This window comes from Chaetodon trifascialis, chromosome 2, assembly GCF_039877785.1.
Source record: "Chaetodon trifascialis isolate fChaTrf1 chromosome 2, fChaTrf1.hap1, whole genome shotgun sequence".
NCBI classification, from domain to species: Eukaryota; Metazoa; Chordata; class Actinopteri; order Chaetodontiformes; family Chaetodontidae; genus Chaetodon; species Chaetodon trifascialis.
Genome location: NC_092057.1, coordinates 28,065,590 through 28,085,434, shown reverse-complemented (window position 1 = coordinate 28,085,434; position 19,845 = coordinate 28,065,590). Strand labels below are relative to the sequence as shown.

At 39.7% G+C, this 19,845-nt stretch overlaps 1 protein-coding gene across 1 annotated transcript in view; it reads right to left on the bottom strand.

Moving 5' to 3' along the window:
- LOC139340129 (sarcoplasmic/endoplasmic reticulum calcium ATPase 2) overlaps window positions 1-19,845 on the bottom strand; it is a 28,966-nt gene that overhangs the window by 7,574 nt on the left and 1,547 nt on the right. Inside the window, exons 2-10 of the mRNA XM_070975759.1 lie at window positions 18,237-18,356; window positions 16,427-16,444; window positions 16,165-16,247; window positions 15,857-15,961; window positions 13,012-13,150; window positions 2,837-3,003; window positions 1,689-1,844; window positions 1,426-1,567; window positions 957-1,123 (exon numbers count right to left, since the gene is read on the bottom strand). Coding sequence (XP_070831860.1) covers window positions 957-1,123; window positions 1,426-1,567; window positions 1,689-1,844; window positions 2,837-3,003; window positions 13,012-13,150; window positions 15,857-15,961; window positions 16,165-16,247; window positions 16,427-16,444; window positions 18,237-18,354 — 1,095 coding nt within the window. The 5' untranslated portion in view covers window positions 18,355-18,356. The remainder of the gene's footprint in view (window positions 1-956; window positions 1,124-1,425; window positions 1,568-1,688; window positions 1,845-2,836; window positions 3,004-13,011; window positions 13,151-15,856; window positions 15,962-16,164; window positions 16,248-16,426; window positions 16,445-18,236; window positions 18,357-19,845) is intronic.

Here is a 19,845-nt window from a genome sequence, read left to right as displayed (position 1 = left end):
CAAGACCTGTACCACCACCACGGATGCACAGGAAGATTTTTTTTGACCCAAAATTGATGTTTCCAATGGTGGAAATACTGAAACAAAAGCTTATTTTCAAATGGCAGCCATGGCCAGCAAGTAAAAAGAGGTTGGTGAATTCAGGATAATGTACAATGCCCTATTCACCAATCTGCTGCTCTGAGTTTCTCTTCAGAATAGATATTGTACTTAATCCACTAATTATTTCCAATTGCTTCTTCTTTTGATTTTGTATTTCATATTAAGCTATTGCCAGTGAAACTCAACACTTCCTGCAAACATTTCATGTTAAAAGCCTGCCAGGAAGCAGGGGCATGATGCACACTGAGCCACGGGGAAGCTTTTAACGTGACACACCTGTACAGGAAGTTTGACGTTCATTGTGTTGAGTTTGCATAAACTTTCCATAAATTGTTCCACTTGTAACTTACTGTTTGCAGTAAAAAGCCTAATTATAGGGGTATATACTAGGGGTCCAGAGCAGGGTCCTCCTCACCGATGGATAGACAAACTTCATGAACTCACCATCAGAGCTTTTAATGTGAAAATCTGTTAAATGAGCTGTAGTAGGCTATAGCTTATATAAACCCTGTTAATGTTTTAAATATTGGCTTTTATATGAGAATTTAAAGTACATCTATTTGTTAGACAGTATGTAAGTGAGCTTAATCGTTTGTTAATCTAACGTTAGTTCTAATGTTAACATTAGTGGTTAGCAAACTACTTTTTTAAATAGATCTCTCAAGTCACTGAAATTATGCTCATTGTTTATGGATGCACACCTCAAGTATTACTGATCAGTGCCATGACGATGTAATCATTAACACTGTATCATGTCAATGACATGAGAGCTAAATCAGGCTGTCTGGCCCATATAACAATTTTGATACAAGGTGGATGTCAGCCCCATATTTATCAGTCCTCGCACATCTTACCCTGCAGACTGACATCTGGTTGGTGGTCAGTGTTCCTGTCTTGTCAGAGCAGATAACAGAGGTGCAACCCAGCGTCTCCACTGATGGCAGGCTGCGGACAATGGCATTCTTCCTGGCCATCCTCCTGGTTCCCAGTGCCAGGCAGGTGGTGATGACTGCTGGGAGGCCTGATAGAAAACACAACAGGCAGACGAGGGAATGAGAAAGGAAAAAAAGGATTTCCAGAGAATCTTCATTGTTTTGTTTTGTTTTCAGCCATTGAGCTTCTCCTCTAGAGCAGTTTGTTTTTTTATGTGCCTTGCTCAAGGGCACACCATCCAAGGCTGCTTACAGTGAGTGCAGAAAGTTATTAATTTTATTTCACTACGAAAATTTTGCGAACTTGGTGCCTTTCATTGTAAAAAAAATATAGGAAATACACATTTGTAAGAAATTATTTTTCTGCACTGATAGAAAGAAGATGTTTGACCTTCAGGTATGGCAGCTACAGCCAGTGCAACAGCAATCTTGAAGTAGTAAACAGCTCCTCTCAACCAGCTGCCTCCATGAACTGGGTCATTGAAGTGTCCCACATTGATGGCCCACACTGCCACACAGATCACACTGATGACCTGCAGGTTACAAGACAAGCGTTAGGTCGTAACAAAGGCATATTCATTCTGTAGATTACGTATCAAAAGTTCAAAGTGACCAAAACTGCTAAAATCCACACAAACACACAGAGGTGCTTGCCTTAGACAGCTGCTCTCCAAACTGGTCTAGCTTCTGTTGAAGTGGGGTCCTTTCAGGGTCAGTGGAGGCCATCTCATCTCTGATTTTCCCAATCTCCGTCTGCACCCCTGTCGCCACGACAACCCCGATGGCTCGCCCCGCTGCTATGTTGGTACCCTGGGCAAAGGTCATGAAGGCACAACTGTTTACCAATCAAACTCCAACTCAAACTGTCAGATTTGTATTTTCTCACATAACGCAGTCAAAGTGAAACCTAAGATTTGTGTACTGATTTCTTTCTCTCCTTTATATAATAGCAGGTTCTAAAGTCAGTGACTTCACATGAGTGTGTGAGGACACATTCAGTCCAGCAGTACTCAGATGACCATGGCAACAAAGGTAACCTGCAGGTCTGCTGCCTGTCAGAGTGATGGCGCTAAATAAAACATCAATGGCTGTTGTTCTTTGACCACAGACCACCTGGTGACACAGCAGCCTTTAAGGTCTGACAGAGATAATGCAACACACACACACACACACACACACACACACACACACACACACACACACACACACACACACACACACACACACACACACACACACAACAAACAAACATACACCTCAACCAGGGCTCTTTTGTCCTGTAAAATAATGGTCATCATCCCTCTCACACACTCTGTCTCGTGTCTATATTCTATAATGTTTTGCAATTTATAGCACCCTTCAGTATTTTCGCAATGTATATTTTAACAAAGCAAATCCCACATACATCACAATAGGGCAATGTATGTGGGATTGAATCTAAGTAAACTGCAGTGTGTGTTCTAGGGCTGTCAACTCCAATTTCAAATGCAAATTTCTACATGAAGTGTAAAAAATACATACATTGGATTCTGAAAACTAAAATTCAAATATTGCAGGTGGTGGTGGAAGCATATTTGAATGTCATTTTTGGCCAATTTTGACTGCCCTAGTGTGATCAAGGCAATGAGGGAACATATCACTGCAACAGAGTAGCTGGCTGATACTGAAAATAATAACAATATACAGTATTGCCAGCCTTATCCTTAAAGTATAACTTAAACAGCTGGAATGTTGGAATGTTTAAGAAAGTGTATTGTAAAAAATGCACAAAGCCACAGACAGATGTAGGTGTTGAGACTCACAGAGAAGAGCATGTTCTTCTTGTCCTGGTTGACAGCTCGGGGATCTGGTACAGGATCAGTGTGTTTGAGCACTGACACAGACTCCCCTGTCAGAATGGACTGGTCCACCCTCAGAGTGGTGGAACGGATGGACGTCAGTCTGATGTCAGCTGGAACCTTATCACCAACTGGTGATTGTTGGGAACAGAGACAAAAAAAATGTATTGATTAATAAAAGTTTGTATTCAGCTGTTTGACATCCGTTGTCTCTTCGTGTTCATCTTCATAATTGCAGACTGCACAGATGTAATCACACCATCAAATCTATGCTCATGTGGCTGAACAGGAAGGCGAAACCTGGCTACAGATTCCCTGAGCCACAGCAGTGGAAACTCAAAACACACCCACACACATGAAATTCACCAATGACACTCAGGATGTCAATGCAGGTTCAACAGTTTGTATATAACTGGAACATAATAATATCCATCCATCCATTGTCTATACCCAACTATCCCTTTCGGGGTTGCGGGGGGGCTGGAGCCTATCCCAGCTGTCAATGGGCGATAGGCGGGGTACACCCTGGACCGGTCGCCAGTTGATTGCAGGGCAACATATATAGACATACAACCATTCACACTCACACTCACACCTAAGGACAATTTAGAGTCACCAGTTCACCTAATGAGCATGTTTTTGGTCTGTGGGAGGAAGCCGTAGTGCCTGGAGAGAACCCACGCATGCACGGGAAGAACATGCTAACCTTCTCGCTGTGAGGCACGTGCACTACCTGCTTGCCCACCGTGCCACATCACTTATAGCAATCACCATAAATTAAAGTGCAGACCATCATTACACTAATGCAACTCTTATGTTGTCTCGTCTTATCCTTTGTTTTAGGGTGTGTTTACTTTTACCAACATAAATCTAATGATCACAATGTGCCATTGGTGGCAAAGGTTGTGAGTTCAAGACCCAGGTGATACAGAATGAACCTGCTCAGGCATTGTGATGTGATATATATAGATACATACATATATATATACACTGTTGCTCATAAAGTTGGACTAAAATATTTTTTTTTACCTCTTTCCATGAAATGATTATGACAATGTGATTTACTCTTAACAGATAAAGTGTATATCTAATACATAACTTTATCAATCAATCTCTTCCAAATATATCACAATGACAAATCACAATTAACCTTTACAAACTGTAGTCAGGCTTAAATAAAATTGATAAGTTTAACAGGAAACACATATTCTAGAAGATTTCATGCATAAGATTGTCCAATATTAATATTTCAAATGTCACACAGTCACGAATAACGAGTATGGCCACCCCAGACATGGATCAGTGCACTAAGATGTCATGGCATACTGTCCACAAGCTTGTTGATGTTGTCAGTGGGCAGGGCGTCCCACTCTTCGGTCAGAGCCTGGGCTAACTCCTGTCGAGGTTGAGGAATATTGTCCCTCTCGCGTCAATGGCCATGGCAACTGCTGCACCCCCTCTGCATCAAGATATTTTCTCACTGCAGGTGTCCTATGTGCTCTAGTGTTGTCGTCTTGCAGACGAAAGTTGTTCCCATAGCCCCGTCTTGCACATGGGAGGCAACAGTTTCCATCCAGCACCACCAATGGTGTCTTTCCTCCATAATGAATACTGGCCCATACCATCACTGAGCTGCCACCAGCTTGAGTGGTTTCCTGGATGCAGTCATTGCGAAGGTTTTCGCTATGTAATGGCTGAATGCGTTGTCTTCCATCTGTATGGTTACGGATATAGCGGCTCTCATCTCTAGAGTGCCAAAGCTGTAATGTTTTGTGTTCTCTAGCCCAGCGAAGTCGAGCAACTCTGTGTTGAACAGTTCGGCGTGGACACTTGGCCATTCGTCTTGCTTGGTAACCATGCTGAAGCAACTTTCAATTTACAGTTTGGCGGGAAACGTTGATTCCATGGTGTCTTCTCCACAAATGACGAAGGCAGCTCGTTGGCATTTTCCGGTTTCTACAACACAGATTAAGCAGTTGCCGATCATCTCGTCTGGTAGACAGTTGTGGTCATCCTGGAGATTTCCGTGGCCTCAGATGACCCTCCTCTCGATGAACTTGAGGATTTTACAGAGTGTACCCTGGGATATTCCGAGCAAATCAGCAATATCGGCTTGTTTGCATCCATCCTGTCAGAGTGCAAACACTCTTTGACGTATTGCCAGTGGTGTCGGGCATAGCCTCGGGAAGTTCTGTGTCAAATTTGGTTGAAAATTATTTCAGACAATTCTGAAAACGTGGACCTATTGCATACAGGCCTTAGGCAAGAAATGAACAACACAGCAAATGTCTTGTCTTTTATAGCACCAAACAAATGCTATGCATGAATTCATTTCACCTGGGTAATTGGGACACATAATGGAATCATTGCACCTGGTCAAAAGTGATGACTGATGCATTTAAATAGGAATAAACAGAGGATAGTGTCTGAAAACAAAACTATTCCAACTTTATGAGCAACAGTGTATGTGTGTGTGTGTGTGTGTGTGTGTGTGTGTATATACTGTATTTGTACATACGTACACACCAGCATCTTTACTTGGTACACTTTACTGCCATAAATTCTGCCTTTAAAAAGACAATAAAGTTTGGTTTTGAGAGCTGTATTCATTTAACTATGTGTATATTATAGAGGCTGTAATTTGCAGTGCCAATTCCATGAGAGGGGCAGAACGTTAGAAAAACCTTTCAATTTAATGAACTCCAGTACAAAACCTCCATCCACTACAAGCTCAATAATAAAGCAGAATTATTACCGCCCTGACAGTGTCAAGAAAAACTGAAAAATGATGAGCTTTGTAAAAAGCAGACTTCACAGCAGAGCTGCAAGCTTGCATTACTGTACATTGTACAGGTGTACCTAATGAAGTGGCCTTTGAGTGTATATTTTCCAAATATATTTTCCTACAGCTGGAAAACTAGTCACTCTCAGCAGAGAACAGACTGACACAGGTCAGGATTCTCATGTGTCGGCCTAAACATGACATATCATTGATTAGATATGTAGATATTTTCCTGTAATCCATATTGATGCATGTGTCTGTTCTTATCTCGATTGCATGTTTTTACTGTTCAGAGATGTTCATAAGAATGTGTTTTTCTTATTTCTGGGCTGAATCATGAAACAGCTTTATAGCTTTATATTTATACAGGACATGATATTAAAATAATTTATTAACTGGCATAGTTTTTCACTTTTTGGTTTTATGGAATGATGCCTTTATGTTATTCAGTAAGCCATATCACTGGTATAGAAAAGTTCTGTTAATTCATGAGTACATGGACATGTGAGATCAAATGTGCATTTGACCAGCCTTTCTAAAATCTAAGACTGAATCACGTATACGAGCCAAATCTAGACCTTCATGTAACAAACTGACATAAAGTGTCAATTAAGTGTTAAAAATAATCCTTCACAGAAACATTTCCCTTGTTTTTCCACAGATTCAAAGAAGACCAACCAAACCAATTGTTTGTGACATTAATAAGCATCTCTGCTTTATGCAAACAAGGACACATTGCAACACATGAAAGGTTAGCATTACTTCCAACGGATGAGCACAGCTGTTCATAAACTGTTTACAAGTGTTTATATATCTGAGTGAGTCAGAGAAACCCAGAGAGCAGAGAGAGAAGTTAAGAGAAGCTCCTTTGCTTTCTTTCATCACTATATTGACCAGTTAGTAAGAAAGGCTGACAGAAGTTCTGATATCTGTTATCCCCACCTCAAGTCAACTTTATTCAATCATAAATACATATAACTTAAGTCTAATTAATGTAGCAAATTAAATGTGCTTGATCTAAGACATTAATTACATTTTAAAATTCTGAGTGAAAATCATTTGATTAGAATTTTAGCAGCTGTGAGAGCCTAGCTGGTATTGTTTTTACCTTATGAGTCTGTGTGTACGCGTATGGGGGGGTGTATCATTATCGTCATCATCATCATCATCATCATCATCATCATCGTCATCATCGTCATCATCGTCATTATCGTCATCATCATCATTATCATCGTTGTCAGTTGTAAAGGGAACTACCAAGAAGCGGTTTTGAGTTCTCTGTCTGGTGTTTATATGTTATATTATATTATTATTATTCATATTGGTTAAGATCACAATGAAGGCCAAGTTTATAGATGGATGTGGTCTGACCCATAAGTTCTGAGCATTGATGTAAATAATGTAGTAATGAGTACTGAGTATTCATGAGTTGGAACATCAACATGTTGGTGAGCATTGTGGTTGGTGAGGTCCTTTCACCAAAATGGTCTGGTTATTGACTAGGTTTGAGGCTTTTTCAGTTCATATCAATAAACTAACATTGGTCAGTAGAATGGAGTTGACTAAATGGGAGAATGTTCTACTCTAGGCACAATACTTATTCACAAAAAGAGTATTTATTTGAAAATTAATGAAAGGTAATGAGTTGACCTGTACAGTTAAAATTTTTCTTATTAAGGACAGAGGATGCTGTTTTTTGGAGAGACTGTAAAGTCCTTTCATTCAGATTTGTGATTGTGGGCTTTATAATAGACTTGACTTGACTTTACTGCACAGCGGTGTCAATCTCATCCATGCTTGGTGCCATTTTTGTGGCTCTGGGAGAGGAAGATGAAGTCTGAAGCTGGGTGAAATGAAAACATCTTCAAAAACATTGCAAAACCACATTTATCTCAGCCTAAAAGCACAATGCCACACCTTCCTTAGAAAGAATACATCACAACTGGTACACACAGAAAGCTTATACCATTTAAATCTGCTTGTCTGCAGAATTATACAAAATGCATTGCTGCACAAAAAAGCAATCACATCAGTTTGCCTTTTTGGTACTTTCAAGCACTTAATATTGGCTCAAACTACTGGCAGCTTCATTCCAAAAATCCAGCTGTACCCAGGAAGTTAAACTGGTCACTCCATTACGCCAAAAATGTTGGAAAGAGAATAAAGCAATAACAGTGAGTCACACTTAACACAGCCTCAAGCTCTGTCCTTTTGTTCCAGCTGTGATCAGTGTCACTGAGTTCCCATGCTCTGGAAGTCGAATACTTTTACTGAAGACTGAGGGGCACTGGATCACCAACACACACACAAAGACACACACCAAACTCCTAACCCCGTTTCCTCTCTCTGAGCAGCCTGAAATAGCAGTTTGTATCTGGAGTATTCAACAGTTTTCTTACTGGGTCAAGATTGTGTGTGTGTGTGTGTGTGTGTGTGTGTGTGTGTGTGTGTGTGTGTGTGTGTGTGTGTGAGAGAGAGAGAGAGAGAGAGAGAGAGAGCAGGCTGTTACTACAGCTGCGTCTCCATACAACAAGCTGGACTGATTTTATTTCTGAATACAACTGACCTCCACGTGTTTACTCAAATACAAAAACAGTGTTCAAATGAACCATTTCAGCTGTTAAATGTTGAAAAAGTCCCATCTGGTCCCATCTGTTCCAGTATAGTCTTTGACAAGAGAAGAGCAGCGACAGATGCTGGGAAAAAAACCCCACCTGAAAAAATGCTCAGAAGCACTCAGAAATGATTTTCCATCTCCTCTAATCTGATTGGTCACATTGTTGACAAGTCAGTAGCTATTCAAGTTTCACAACCTCACAAAAAATAGTCAGAACACTGAATACAAATGCTGACAGTCATAAGAACCTTAAACTCCAAATGTACTCTACACTCAAAAAACACTCCAAGTGGATGAAAAGGGTTTACACAAAAGACCTTCAGCTTAAATGTCATATCCAATATTAACACAATATTTAAAACAGATTTAATAATCGCTTCACACACAACTATTCTTGTCTGTACTAAGCAGAGTAGAAATAGAACCAGCCTCAGCCAACTAGTCAAGTTACCAGTTGCTGTCACAGCGACCTTGACCTTTGACCTTAAACCACCAAAATCTAACTAGTTCATCATATGTGCCAAATTTGAAGATATTCCCTCAAGGTGTTCCCAAGATGAGAATGAGAATGAGATCTGGAAACATGCTTCTGGTGATGGCTGTCACTGGTGCGCAGGCGTAAGAAACCTTTTGAGATTGCAGCTTTGAGATGCTTTCCAATCAAATATTTTCCATGAAGGCCTTGTAAGCCTCTCACTGGGTTTCCATGATGATACCAGAGTAGAGGCCAGAGATGTAGCGGCAGGCATGCAGATTAAGATGTTTGCCAAGAATGACTAAACAAAGATGCCGCAGTGACATTTCCACTGTGTCCAAACATCCATGCAGTGGAAATGTCCTGTGCTTAAGTACAAAGTCCTTTCCAAGCTCACCGCAATACTGTAGACAGCAGCAGACATGTAAAATAGTGAATGTAAAACACACTCCCTCAGATTTCATGATTCAATGGCTACCCTGTAAAACAATAACATAATGCTTTCATCCACTCCTTGGACTGTAGGCCTTTGCAGAAAATAGAGACCGCTGACTAAGTTGTAAACAAACATACTCCACCTGCTGAGCCCACTGTAACTGACAATCTAATACCTGTGCATCCTACTGGCAGAAATCCAACAAAGGAATAGAAGCAAGCTACCGTGACTCCATCTGCCATCTCACACAGTGGTGCATGGGCAATCACTTGCACTTAAATCTCTCCAAAACAAAGGAACTGGTCTTCGACTCCTCCCGCACACGCAGGTCAGCCTCCAACCCCACCCACACCCCATCAGCATCAGTGGTGAAGTTGTTGAAATGGTGGAGAGCCATAAATATCTCAGCATCACCCTTGACAATTCACTGAGCTTTGAACAACATACCATTGACATCTATTAATGCTGCCAACAAAGACTCTCCATCCTCCATGCAGCACTTTCACTTCATTTCTTTTCTAAATCTAAATCTAGAAGGTACATGAGGGAAATGATCCTGAGTGTAGCTGTGTGTGAATAGTGGAAATCACTGGCGGTGTCTGAAAGGTTGTCCCAGTAATTTACTGGGATAAACTGCTTGCTTGCTCGCTCTCTCTTGTTAATATGTTAATACTTTTTTATATACTTAGTTATAGTGTATTTTTATTAGATTATTATAACATTATATAATATGTATTGGGATACATCTTACTTTATATTGCTATATATTCAGTTATACCTAGTTATATTTTTAACAATTGCTGTTATTCCATGTTTATACACTTAGTTATATTTTCTTGAGAACATTTTTTTTTTCCTCTTAGTTTTTATTCTCATCCTATTCTCATCCATCCAATTTCCCAAATTGGGATCAATAAAGTAAAAGCCCAAGTCTATCACCTGTTACCAATGAACCTGTTTACCTGTGGAATGTTCCAAACAGGTGTTTTTTGAGCATCCCACAACTTTCCCAGTCTTTTGTCGCTCCTGTCCCAACTTGCTTAAAAGGTGTTGTAGGCATCAAATTCAGAGTATGCAAATACTTATAAAACTCAATGAAGATAATGAGGTAAAACAAATATATTGTCTTTGTCCTATTTTCAATTGAGTAAGGGTACCCCGACCAGGATTTCTGGGGTCGATCACAGCTCACAGGGTCTATTTGAAGCCTTCTATTTATCTTGTAACATTATTTATTTATTCAACTGCTCTTAACAAGCTAAACAGAGCTTAACAAATATAGCTTTCCTGTGGAAGAAAATACTTTAAATTATGTAAATCAGAACCAAACATGGGGCTTTTAGCAATTTACCCCAACTTCAGAGATTATAAAAAGGCTACAGCCATAATACTGTTTCAAGTCAGTCAGCCCTCAATTTTTTTCTGTACTTAATGCACCATGGGCAATAACGTGCACAGCACAGAGAGATGGATGGTCTGATTCATATCTCTAAAAGCTTACTGCGTAAGCAGACATGGCATACTTTTCTTTCTTAACACAAGCATCATTGCATGTTTGGCATTCAGCTTGTTCCTCCTCTCATTTACAATATTTCCTGCTGTGCTTTAAAGTCGTTCACTATCCACCCTTGTGTGCACAGCGTTAGGCTTGTGCTGCCTGTGTGAGAGCGGGAAAGTAGCTTTTATTGTCCTGACAAAAAACAAACAATTCTCTGCTCTGTGGATAACTGGATCCAATAGGCTGTTGTTGCCGTTGCTGTCCTTTCATTTTTGCTATTGTACATAGCTTTCATTGTCCTATGGATAAACCAAGCAACAAACATTCAGCGCTGCGGTGCTAAATGCTGATGTTTACGCTACAGTTGTTTGCTATGTTAACCACCAAAGGTCCGGTGAAACGCCACTAAAGACGTTGATCGTTGCGAAACAAGATTGAAATGTCATCGCAGTCTATTGCAATCGCATGGCAGGGTAAATTATTTATGTTCCCCTGTTTTTTTTTTTAAATGTTAACCCTCATTTAACAAGTGTTAGTCGAGTTACTTTAATCCATCAGCATATATTTAAAACAATAGCTGATGTTACGCTATTTCCACAATTATCTGACTCAGCTCTTCCCGGCTGCAAACAGTTAACAAGCCATTTTTTCCTGAGTTTTTTTGGGAATTTCTTGCATTTTTTATCCTTATGAACCATAACATTTTAGACTTGGTAAAAGCTCCTCCTGGTTTCTCAGTTTGCAAAACAGAGGCATTTTGAGTGTGTGTTATGGTGCTTCCTATGTAAAAAATCACTTCTGGCCATCCATCTTCAGTTCGCGCCATTACAAAAGAGTGACATGACGTCATGTGCAAACAACCTATAGTTAGATGCTCATTGGCGATGATGTTGCACTGCTGATGTCGCTACCATCATGTTCCCTATCTTCATTCAACATTCAGCATGTTTTGTGTTATCTGATTGCCTCTTCTGATCAGCCTTAATAGAGACTGATTAAACTATTTCTAACACATATTGGGCGATAACAATTGGTGGCTAATGGATTGAAGCACCCTTATAAATGAGTATATGTCAATAAAGATTGGCAAATTATTATATTCTGATTTATTTATATTTTTGGAATTGGATTGTAAGAGATTCACCACCATCTGTTTCACCTTGTTTAACTGGGTCTGAGGGAGTATTGTGTTAAATGCTGAGCTAAAGTCATTTTAATTTATTTATTTATTAAGTACATTTTAATACCCTGGACCTTTTTAATACCACATAGAATGTAACTTAATACCTGTTTCACAATCAGCCAAACCAAAGTATGAAAGCATCGTGGAAAGCCAGAGGGGATGAAATGTCCTAGAATGTTATTTTTAGATTATTTTTATTCAGTACTTTCCAACAGTGTGTTACAATAATTTTTGATAATATCATGAAAGACAGTAATGCAGTCTGGATGCAAATAAGCACCATAAAATGGGCAGACAGACTGACCAGTTAAAACTTATTTATTAATTTATGCTCATTCTTTGCTATAATTAAAATTTGCCAATTATGACACGATGAGCTTCCACGCGACTGTTGCCAGCAGTAGTGACAGTGTGAGCTACAAATTTGAATATGCTGTCTGAAACTCCAAAAAAAGAATTGGACAGCCTCCTGTAGCGCAATCTACTTTCACAGCATTCCCACTTTTAGTTTATAGGTGTATTAAGTCTTTGGAATTGGATTCAAAAACATTTTCTATCTAACATTACTGTCCACAGCAGGCAAGAGAAATATTGAACACTTTTGTAAATGCAATGTAAGACTTTTAAAAAGGCCTGTAAAGATTTTTTTTAGGGAAAATGAATTCAATGCCTTTTAATATTCTGAATGAAGAACTCACAGAGATTATCTACATAAATGAATACAAAACCTTTAAGACAGATCCCAATGAATGCTAATAACATGTCATGTCTGCAGTTTGTGGAAATAGGCTTTTGTTTTCTACATCTTTATAAGGAAGCAGCTCTAAATACCAAGATAATTGAAAAAAGGAACACCAGCACATTAACAATAATAGAACAATAGAAGATAATAGAGAAAGGAAGGTTTTTATGGCTGTTCTTTTACCACTGGAATCCCCCCAAAATAACCTTAACTCCTTGAAGGAGGAAATCAACTTCTATAAGGTAGATTTTAAGCCTACAGACGATGTGTATTGTCACTTACAAATGGATTTTAGGGGTGAAATTGTAAAAACAGCACATTTCACATGCATTGTCTCAGGCTCATGCTGACCAGAGGTTGACAAGACATGTACATATGATGAGGATAGTGCTATTTGTCTTCTTACCAGCAACTTCCACAATATCTCCAGGAACGATGTCTCGAGCTCTGACTCTCTGAACGCTCTTCTTGTCCTGTCGGTACACCTTGCCCATCTCTGGCTCATACTCCTTCAGAGCCTCAATGGCATTCTCTGCATTACGCTCCTGGAGGACACAGCACAATAGGAAGTTTCTGTGAGTTTCTTTTAATTATTCAAGGCACAAGTTTCAAGGGACAAGCTTCACTTATTTACAGTCTCATTTTTCAACACAAGGTTGTGTAATGAAATGCCAGTTATGCTACATGCATAAAATAAATAAATAAAACCAAATCCTAGGAACCTCAAACTGTTCACCTGCCCTGCCTCAGACAGGGTGTGTGTCTTGGTCTCCATGTCTGGGATTGCAGTCATGAATGTGTAGTGTGTGTGCAGGAGGGGGCCGAGCACTTGGGATGTCAACGGATACTCTAAATATGATTATTTCATTAAAGTGTCGCACAAAATCCAAAAAACAGACAACTGTGAACTGTGATTGTGAGAAAAAGCAGCACTACCACAGCTGTTCACTCAGGGGCCTGGAGTGTTGCACTGAATGCACTGCATGATGGACAGGAGTCATACAGCCAGAGTTTCTGAGCCAGCTGTTCAGTGTGTCACACTTCATGCATACAGACGGCCGACTGTTGTCACGATCGGCTCTGACCCTGGCAATTTGTCGGTCAAACAACAGCATTGGAAAGAGGCTACAAATTATAAAACATTGGTGCTTCACACACATCTTCAACCCAGCAGCACAGATGATCAATCAGCGCAGTTTCAAGGTGGACACCCAAGATTAGTGTCATCAATTCAGTATCTGACCAAATATGAAATATGGTCACAGTCTCCCCTTCTGTTCCTGAGTTATGGTGTTGAATTATGGCCACAGTGTTTTTGCTGAACATTACTCACATATAAGAAAACACATTTGGAATCGCTGAGTATCACTCAGCGGCATAGGGAGATTTAGTAGGGAGAATAGTGTGTGTGTCAGAACTGGTTAAAGAAACTAGATAAGATAAAGGAGCAGAAAGGATTTTGCTGATTCAGAGAGCCTGAATGGACTCCAACTCCTCCGCCCAAATATGAGTTAACCACGATAAACAAAGATGACAAGACAGATGCAGGTAGTCAAGTCATCTGGCAGCCAGTTTAGGGAATCTTTTGAATTTCAGCTAAGGAGTTAGGAGCATCGATGCTGAATTGGCCAAAGAAATTATTATTTTTCCACCTAGAGGACACCGTTGTGTTTCCATCTTTTTTGGGGGCATTACATAGACTTACATTCAATTCCTAGAGAATCACCCTAACCATAACCATAACCACTCCATGCCTAACACTAAACCTTACCCTAACCTTACCCTTAACCCCAGTCTTCAACCTAAAATGTAATGATTTACATTACAGGGGGGTGTGTTTTGTCCCCATAAGGAAGGTGAGTCCCCACAAAGAGACTGTAAACAGATTTACACATGGCCACACACACACACACACACACACACACACACACACACACACACACACACACACACACACACACACACACACACACACACTTTTTGGCTTTCCTTCTAAGCTGTTCAGTTGTCATCACTCACTTGAAAACGAGTGGGCTGTGCAGAGTACTGCTGACACATCAGTTTCTGTCAGATCAAATGAATCAAGGCCCTGCTTTAATTCAGAAACATCAACTCCTTGGTGTGCTACCATGAGTGTGCTATCAGAGTATGCTGTGTAAGCCTCCTTCAGCTTCCCGAAATACGTGATTTTTACAAGAGTCTATTCAAACAGTTGTCGTACTCAGATTCAACACAGAAAGTAGAACCTTGGAATAGCCATGGACAAAGTCTAATTTCTGGAGTTACTCTGTATTTCATCTTCAATGAAGACAAGCGTTCATGGGCCTTTTGTATTTGATTACTTTATGATTAACTTTGCAGACGAAAGTGAAGTATCTTGTTAAAACACCCAGGGTCTGAATCGGTTTAGAATGGAGACCTGAATCCAATTGTGGCACCAAGAATCATAATCTAATGATGAGTTTTGTTAATATCCTCATTCTCTGGGACAACAAGAGCTGTAAGAGGTCACCTTAGGCTGCTCGTGTTTTATCTAACCAGTTCCTGATGGTAGAAGAGACTGATGTGAATACAGCATGGAGCAATTTGACAACAGCTCCATTATGTTCTCCTCCATAATACACATCTAACAAAACTATTTCCACTGCACACCTTCCGCTCACTGTGGCCCTGCTCTCTGTCACACAACATAAACCAAGCAGCTATACTGAATAGTACCATATTTGTGCTGCTGCCTGTCTTGGCCTGGACTCTCTTGAAAATCAGAATATTTAATTTCAATGAGACTTCACTTGTAGCTAAATACAGGTTAAATAAATAGAAATACAATATTCAGTCATTAAACAAGGCAGACTATCACCCTGTCGCTCTGTATCTCAAAGCTTGTGAAAGACAATACACAGTAAATGCGAGGAATATGTAAGCATGATAGGGCCTGATCATGTGCTATATATCTGTCTGTGGTTGTGCTGGTGCTATCAATGGGATAAATCTGACTGAACTACAAATCACAACCTATCTACAGCAGGATTCCATGCGTGGAGTATAAATCGAACTTTAGGCTATTTTGCATGTGTATAATAATTGTAAAACACACAACACATATGTGGGGAAAATAGAGGACGACAGTAGCTGATTGGATTCATAACAATAATTTAAAGGCTAATTAATATAATTGATTCATTTTTAAAAAATGCTTTGATATGACGATATGATTATCAGTCCACAAAACCAACAGACACACTGTTTACCTGCCATACTCCTACAATAGCATTGGCAATGAGGATAAGGAGAATGACGAAAGGTTCAACAAAGGCTGTGATTGTCCCTTCCCCTTCTTCAAACCAAGCCAGGGTCTACAAGACAGAAGACAAGACAGAGAGAAAGATGCTGATTTGTGTTCACTCCTTTCATTTGTGTGGGCAGGTTTAAGTAATGTATCTGTTTACACAAATACAGTCCATACAAACTCCCCACAGGTGTCCTAGAAATGATTACTTTCACTTACTCATGTTACTTGTATATGTGAGTATGTATGTGCACACAGCTGTTTCCTTACAAAGGAGATGCATGCAGCCAGCAGCAAGATTCGAACCAACAGATCCTCAAACTGTTCGAGGACCAGCTCCCAAAGTGACTTCCCTGCATGGGGACACCAAGGAACACAATGAGCAGCAGAAGAAAGAAAGAAAGAAAGAAAGAAAGAAAGAAAGAAAGAAAGAAAGAAAGAAAGAAAGAAAGACTGTAATTTAGATGAGATAATAACGGGAGAATGAAAAATAAAGAAGAGAGACATAACAGGATATAATAAAACCGCTCACCTTCTTCAGCTGGTAATTCTGTGAGTAAAGAGGTAAAGGTAGATAGAAAGGAGAAAGGAGGGAGAAAGAGAAACACCATTACAACATCATCACCCATGGTCATTTTAGAAATTGCAATACAGAGAAGTGATCCGGTATTCTTACTTGTCCAAGCACTTAATACATATGAGTTTTTGTGCAGCTGAACATAATGCAACATAATGCAGATATACAGGACACCTTTTACTGAAAACAGGATGTTTAATGGATATGATGCAGCTGGGCAGCACTGTTCAGCATCTATACACATGCACTGGACATTTCATCAAAACCAATGTAATATATGAGAGGCCTTAAACCTGAATTCATTCTAATCTGATATTTTGAATGAATGTTTCTTAATTATAATAGTAAATATAATTTTCGTTAATAGCAATATACATTATTTTATTTACTTCTTCATTGAAATAGACAGTCTCTTTGAGAACAGGATCTCTCTCTCAAGAGTGACAGAGAGAACAAAACATAACCACATCAAGTTTAGGACATACCCAGACGAATATGACAAATCACAACACACAGTAAACATTTCCACAATTAAGAAAAGCAATTACAGGTGCAATGGCAAATACGTACGTACGACTTTTTAAAACATTCAGGGTGACATGACCTGAAATGGCATTTTGTTTGTTTAAGACCTGAAATTGTCATTGTTTTGTTTTTCAGTGATGGTATTTGAAAGTGCTTTAACAAAAATAAAAGGACTACTCCACTCAAAGCCTGACTCGACCTCTTTTCACTTTATTAGTAATGTAAGGGAAGATATCTTAAGAAAGAGAAAAATATTTATAAAATTGATGTATTTACTGGTTCCAAATAGGAATGAAAATAAGGTACAGGCCCACGTGTTTTGAGAGAAGTAACCACCCCCCACAATGTAGTTTAGACAAGGGGTAGGATTAGGCATCTCAGTAACATTTATTTGGCAGAAACACCATATTATATAACTACAACAGTGTGTGTACTACAAGGCATGTCTATCAAACAAATTTACATACGGCAGCAACAGACACACACACTGATGAGGCATGCAGCAGAAGAGGCTTTCCTTCAAGAAATGGCTATGTGAGATGACACAAAAAGCAATTTTGGGATATTTCCATCAAGTTAATCCACTAGGCCTCCACTTCCTCAGAGGGTGGGAGAAGATGAAGATGTTTGTGTTGGTGGTTCTTGGAGCCAACAACACAGAAATTGGAGTGTGTTGCTTGTAATGTTACCTTCCACATCTACATGTTACTGGAGCCGGCATTATAGCGAAGAAAATAGCAGTTAATGGATGTAACTCCAGTTCTGTGAGTATGTGCACAGCCCTCTACCTATATGTTATCACAGCCGCAGTAAAGCACATTATTTGAATATGATAAAACATTTATAATGTCATAGCAGAATGTGACACAAGTGACGGTGACAAAACCTGTATACCGCCGACCTCTAGTTCAGATTAAATAAGAGAATGTAACTTAACACTTTTTTGGAGGCCATTCCATTTGTATGCATCAGAGTATTTGAACCCATTTTTGACAAGCTCACTGTGAACAAGAGACAGCTAATACTAAAATGTCCTGTGACCTGACAATGATAGTACTGTATTTAAATGCAACTGAGAGCAGAGAGGACAGTGCAGTGTGAGACATTTAATAAACAAAAGATGGAGGAAATCCACTGCACAGAGGTCTACTGTTGTGTTGCTACAATGAATAGTCAATTTGTTCGGAAGAAATTTTGACAGCAATGACAACAACAAGAAGAAAACAATTTTGATTTGTACCATTGGGCCCCCATCTCTCCCTGTTCTTCTTCAGCTGCTCACAGCTCAGACCTGTGGACTCATTTACACTGAAGAAGCCCAAAACCTCCTCCACCGTCTTAGTGTGAGCATTATCCATCACTGTGAAGGGAGGAGGAGAGAGAAGACAAGGCAGTATCAGTATCACCAGTAATGTTCTTCAGTGCAAAACATGACAACCAGGCACCACTAGCCTATTATACTAACCTACAGAGGCGGTTATAAAACCCAAAGAAAAGCAGTTCAATACAAGCTGTCGTGTAGTGTAGGAAGGTAATGTGGCTTCAAGGATGACAAACATTTTCTAGATTGAAGGTGCAAACTGCAAATGTTTTTTTGTTGTATTCAAAATCTCTAAGACTTTATTATTTTCATGACGTTAAAGATATTAATGAAAATTCTGTTTTCCTCAGACTTACGTTCTTATTAGTCTTATTTAACAGACCACAGATGGAGCACACTGACTGGACCAATCTGATTTTCAATAAAAGGCAGTATGTCAGTATTTTCCACATTTGAAAGATGGGTTTCTGAGCACCTGCAATAAAAAATTACACACTGTTACAGCAAAAGTTGGCTGGGGAATAAAATGTAATGTATAGCCAAGCAACCACACAAACTGGAACCCACAGAGACAAACAGGCCCAAGAGACGTGAATTACTATCCACAGGGTGTGAGTTGGATCTGAGCAATATTCATTTCTCTGTTTGTAAGGCTGTGCCTCTCTAAAAGGCTATATGGCCTCCGACTCCATTCAAAGATTTCAAAATGTAACACTCTCTTGCGTAGTCAGAGGTACTTGTTCGAACAGGTTGGTGGCACCTGTCAATTTAGTGTGTATCAAATGAGCTTTCTCCCATTTAAGAAAATAATAACTGTAAGAAATCATTTGCCTGTTAGTCCCATGACCTTCCCCCACTACGAAGCCCATGTGTAAGTGAGCAGCCTGGAATGATTCAATAACTACAAATATCATTTTAGTGCTTAAAGGTAGCTTGTTTATGTCGAATTCATCACAAGACTCTATGCTCAATGATTCGTAAAGGTCCTCGGTCAGGTTGTAAGAATAAGGCTTGTGATACAGATATTTAACAAGGATTGCCCTGAAATCAATTTCTGCATCTGCAAAATACAACACAATTCCAAAAATGTTGAGATGCTGTGTAAAATAGGCCAGTCCAGTACCTGCAATTTTTTACTTCCAAGCCACGCTGTTATTACACAAGCAGAAGATGGCTTGGCATCGTCTTGCTGGAATAAGCAGGGACAGCCTGAAAATGATGTTGTCTGATGGCAGCACGTGCTGCTCCAAAACCTGTATGTACCTTTCAGCATTAATGGTGCCTTCACAGATGTGCAAGTTTCCCCGACGCACCCCCACACCATCACAGATGCTGGCTTTTGAACATTCTGCTGCCCACAATCTGGACACTCCTTTTCCTCTTTAGCCCAGAGGACACAGTGTCCATAATTTCAAAAGACCAATGCACACTTTTCTGCTTTGCACCAGTCCATCTCAGCTGAGCTCAGGCGCTGAGAAGTCAGAAGTGTTTCTGGATGTTGTTGATATATGGTTGTCACTTTGCACAG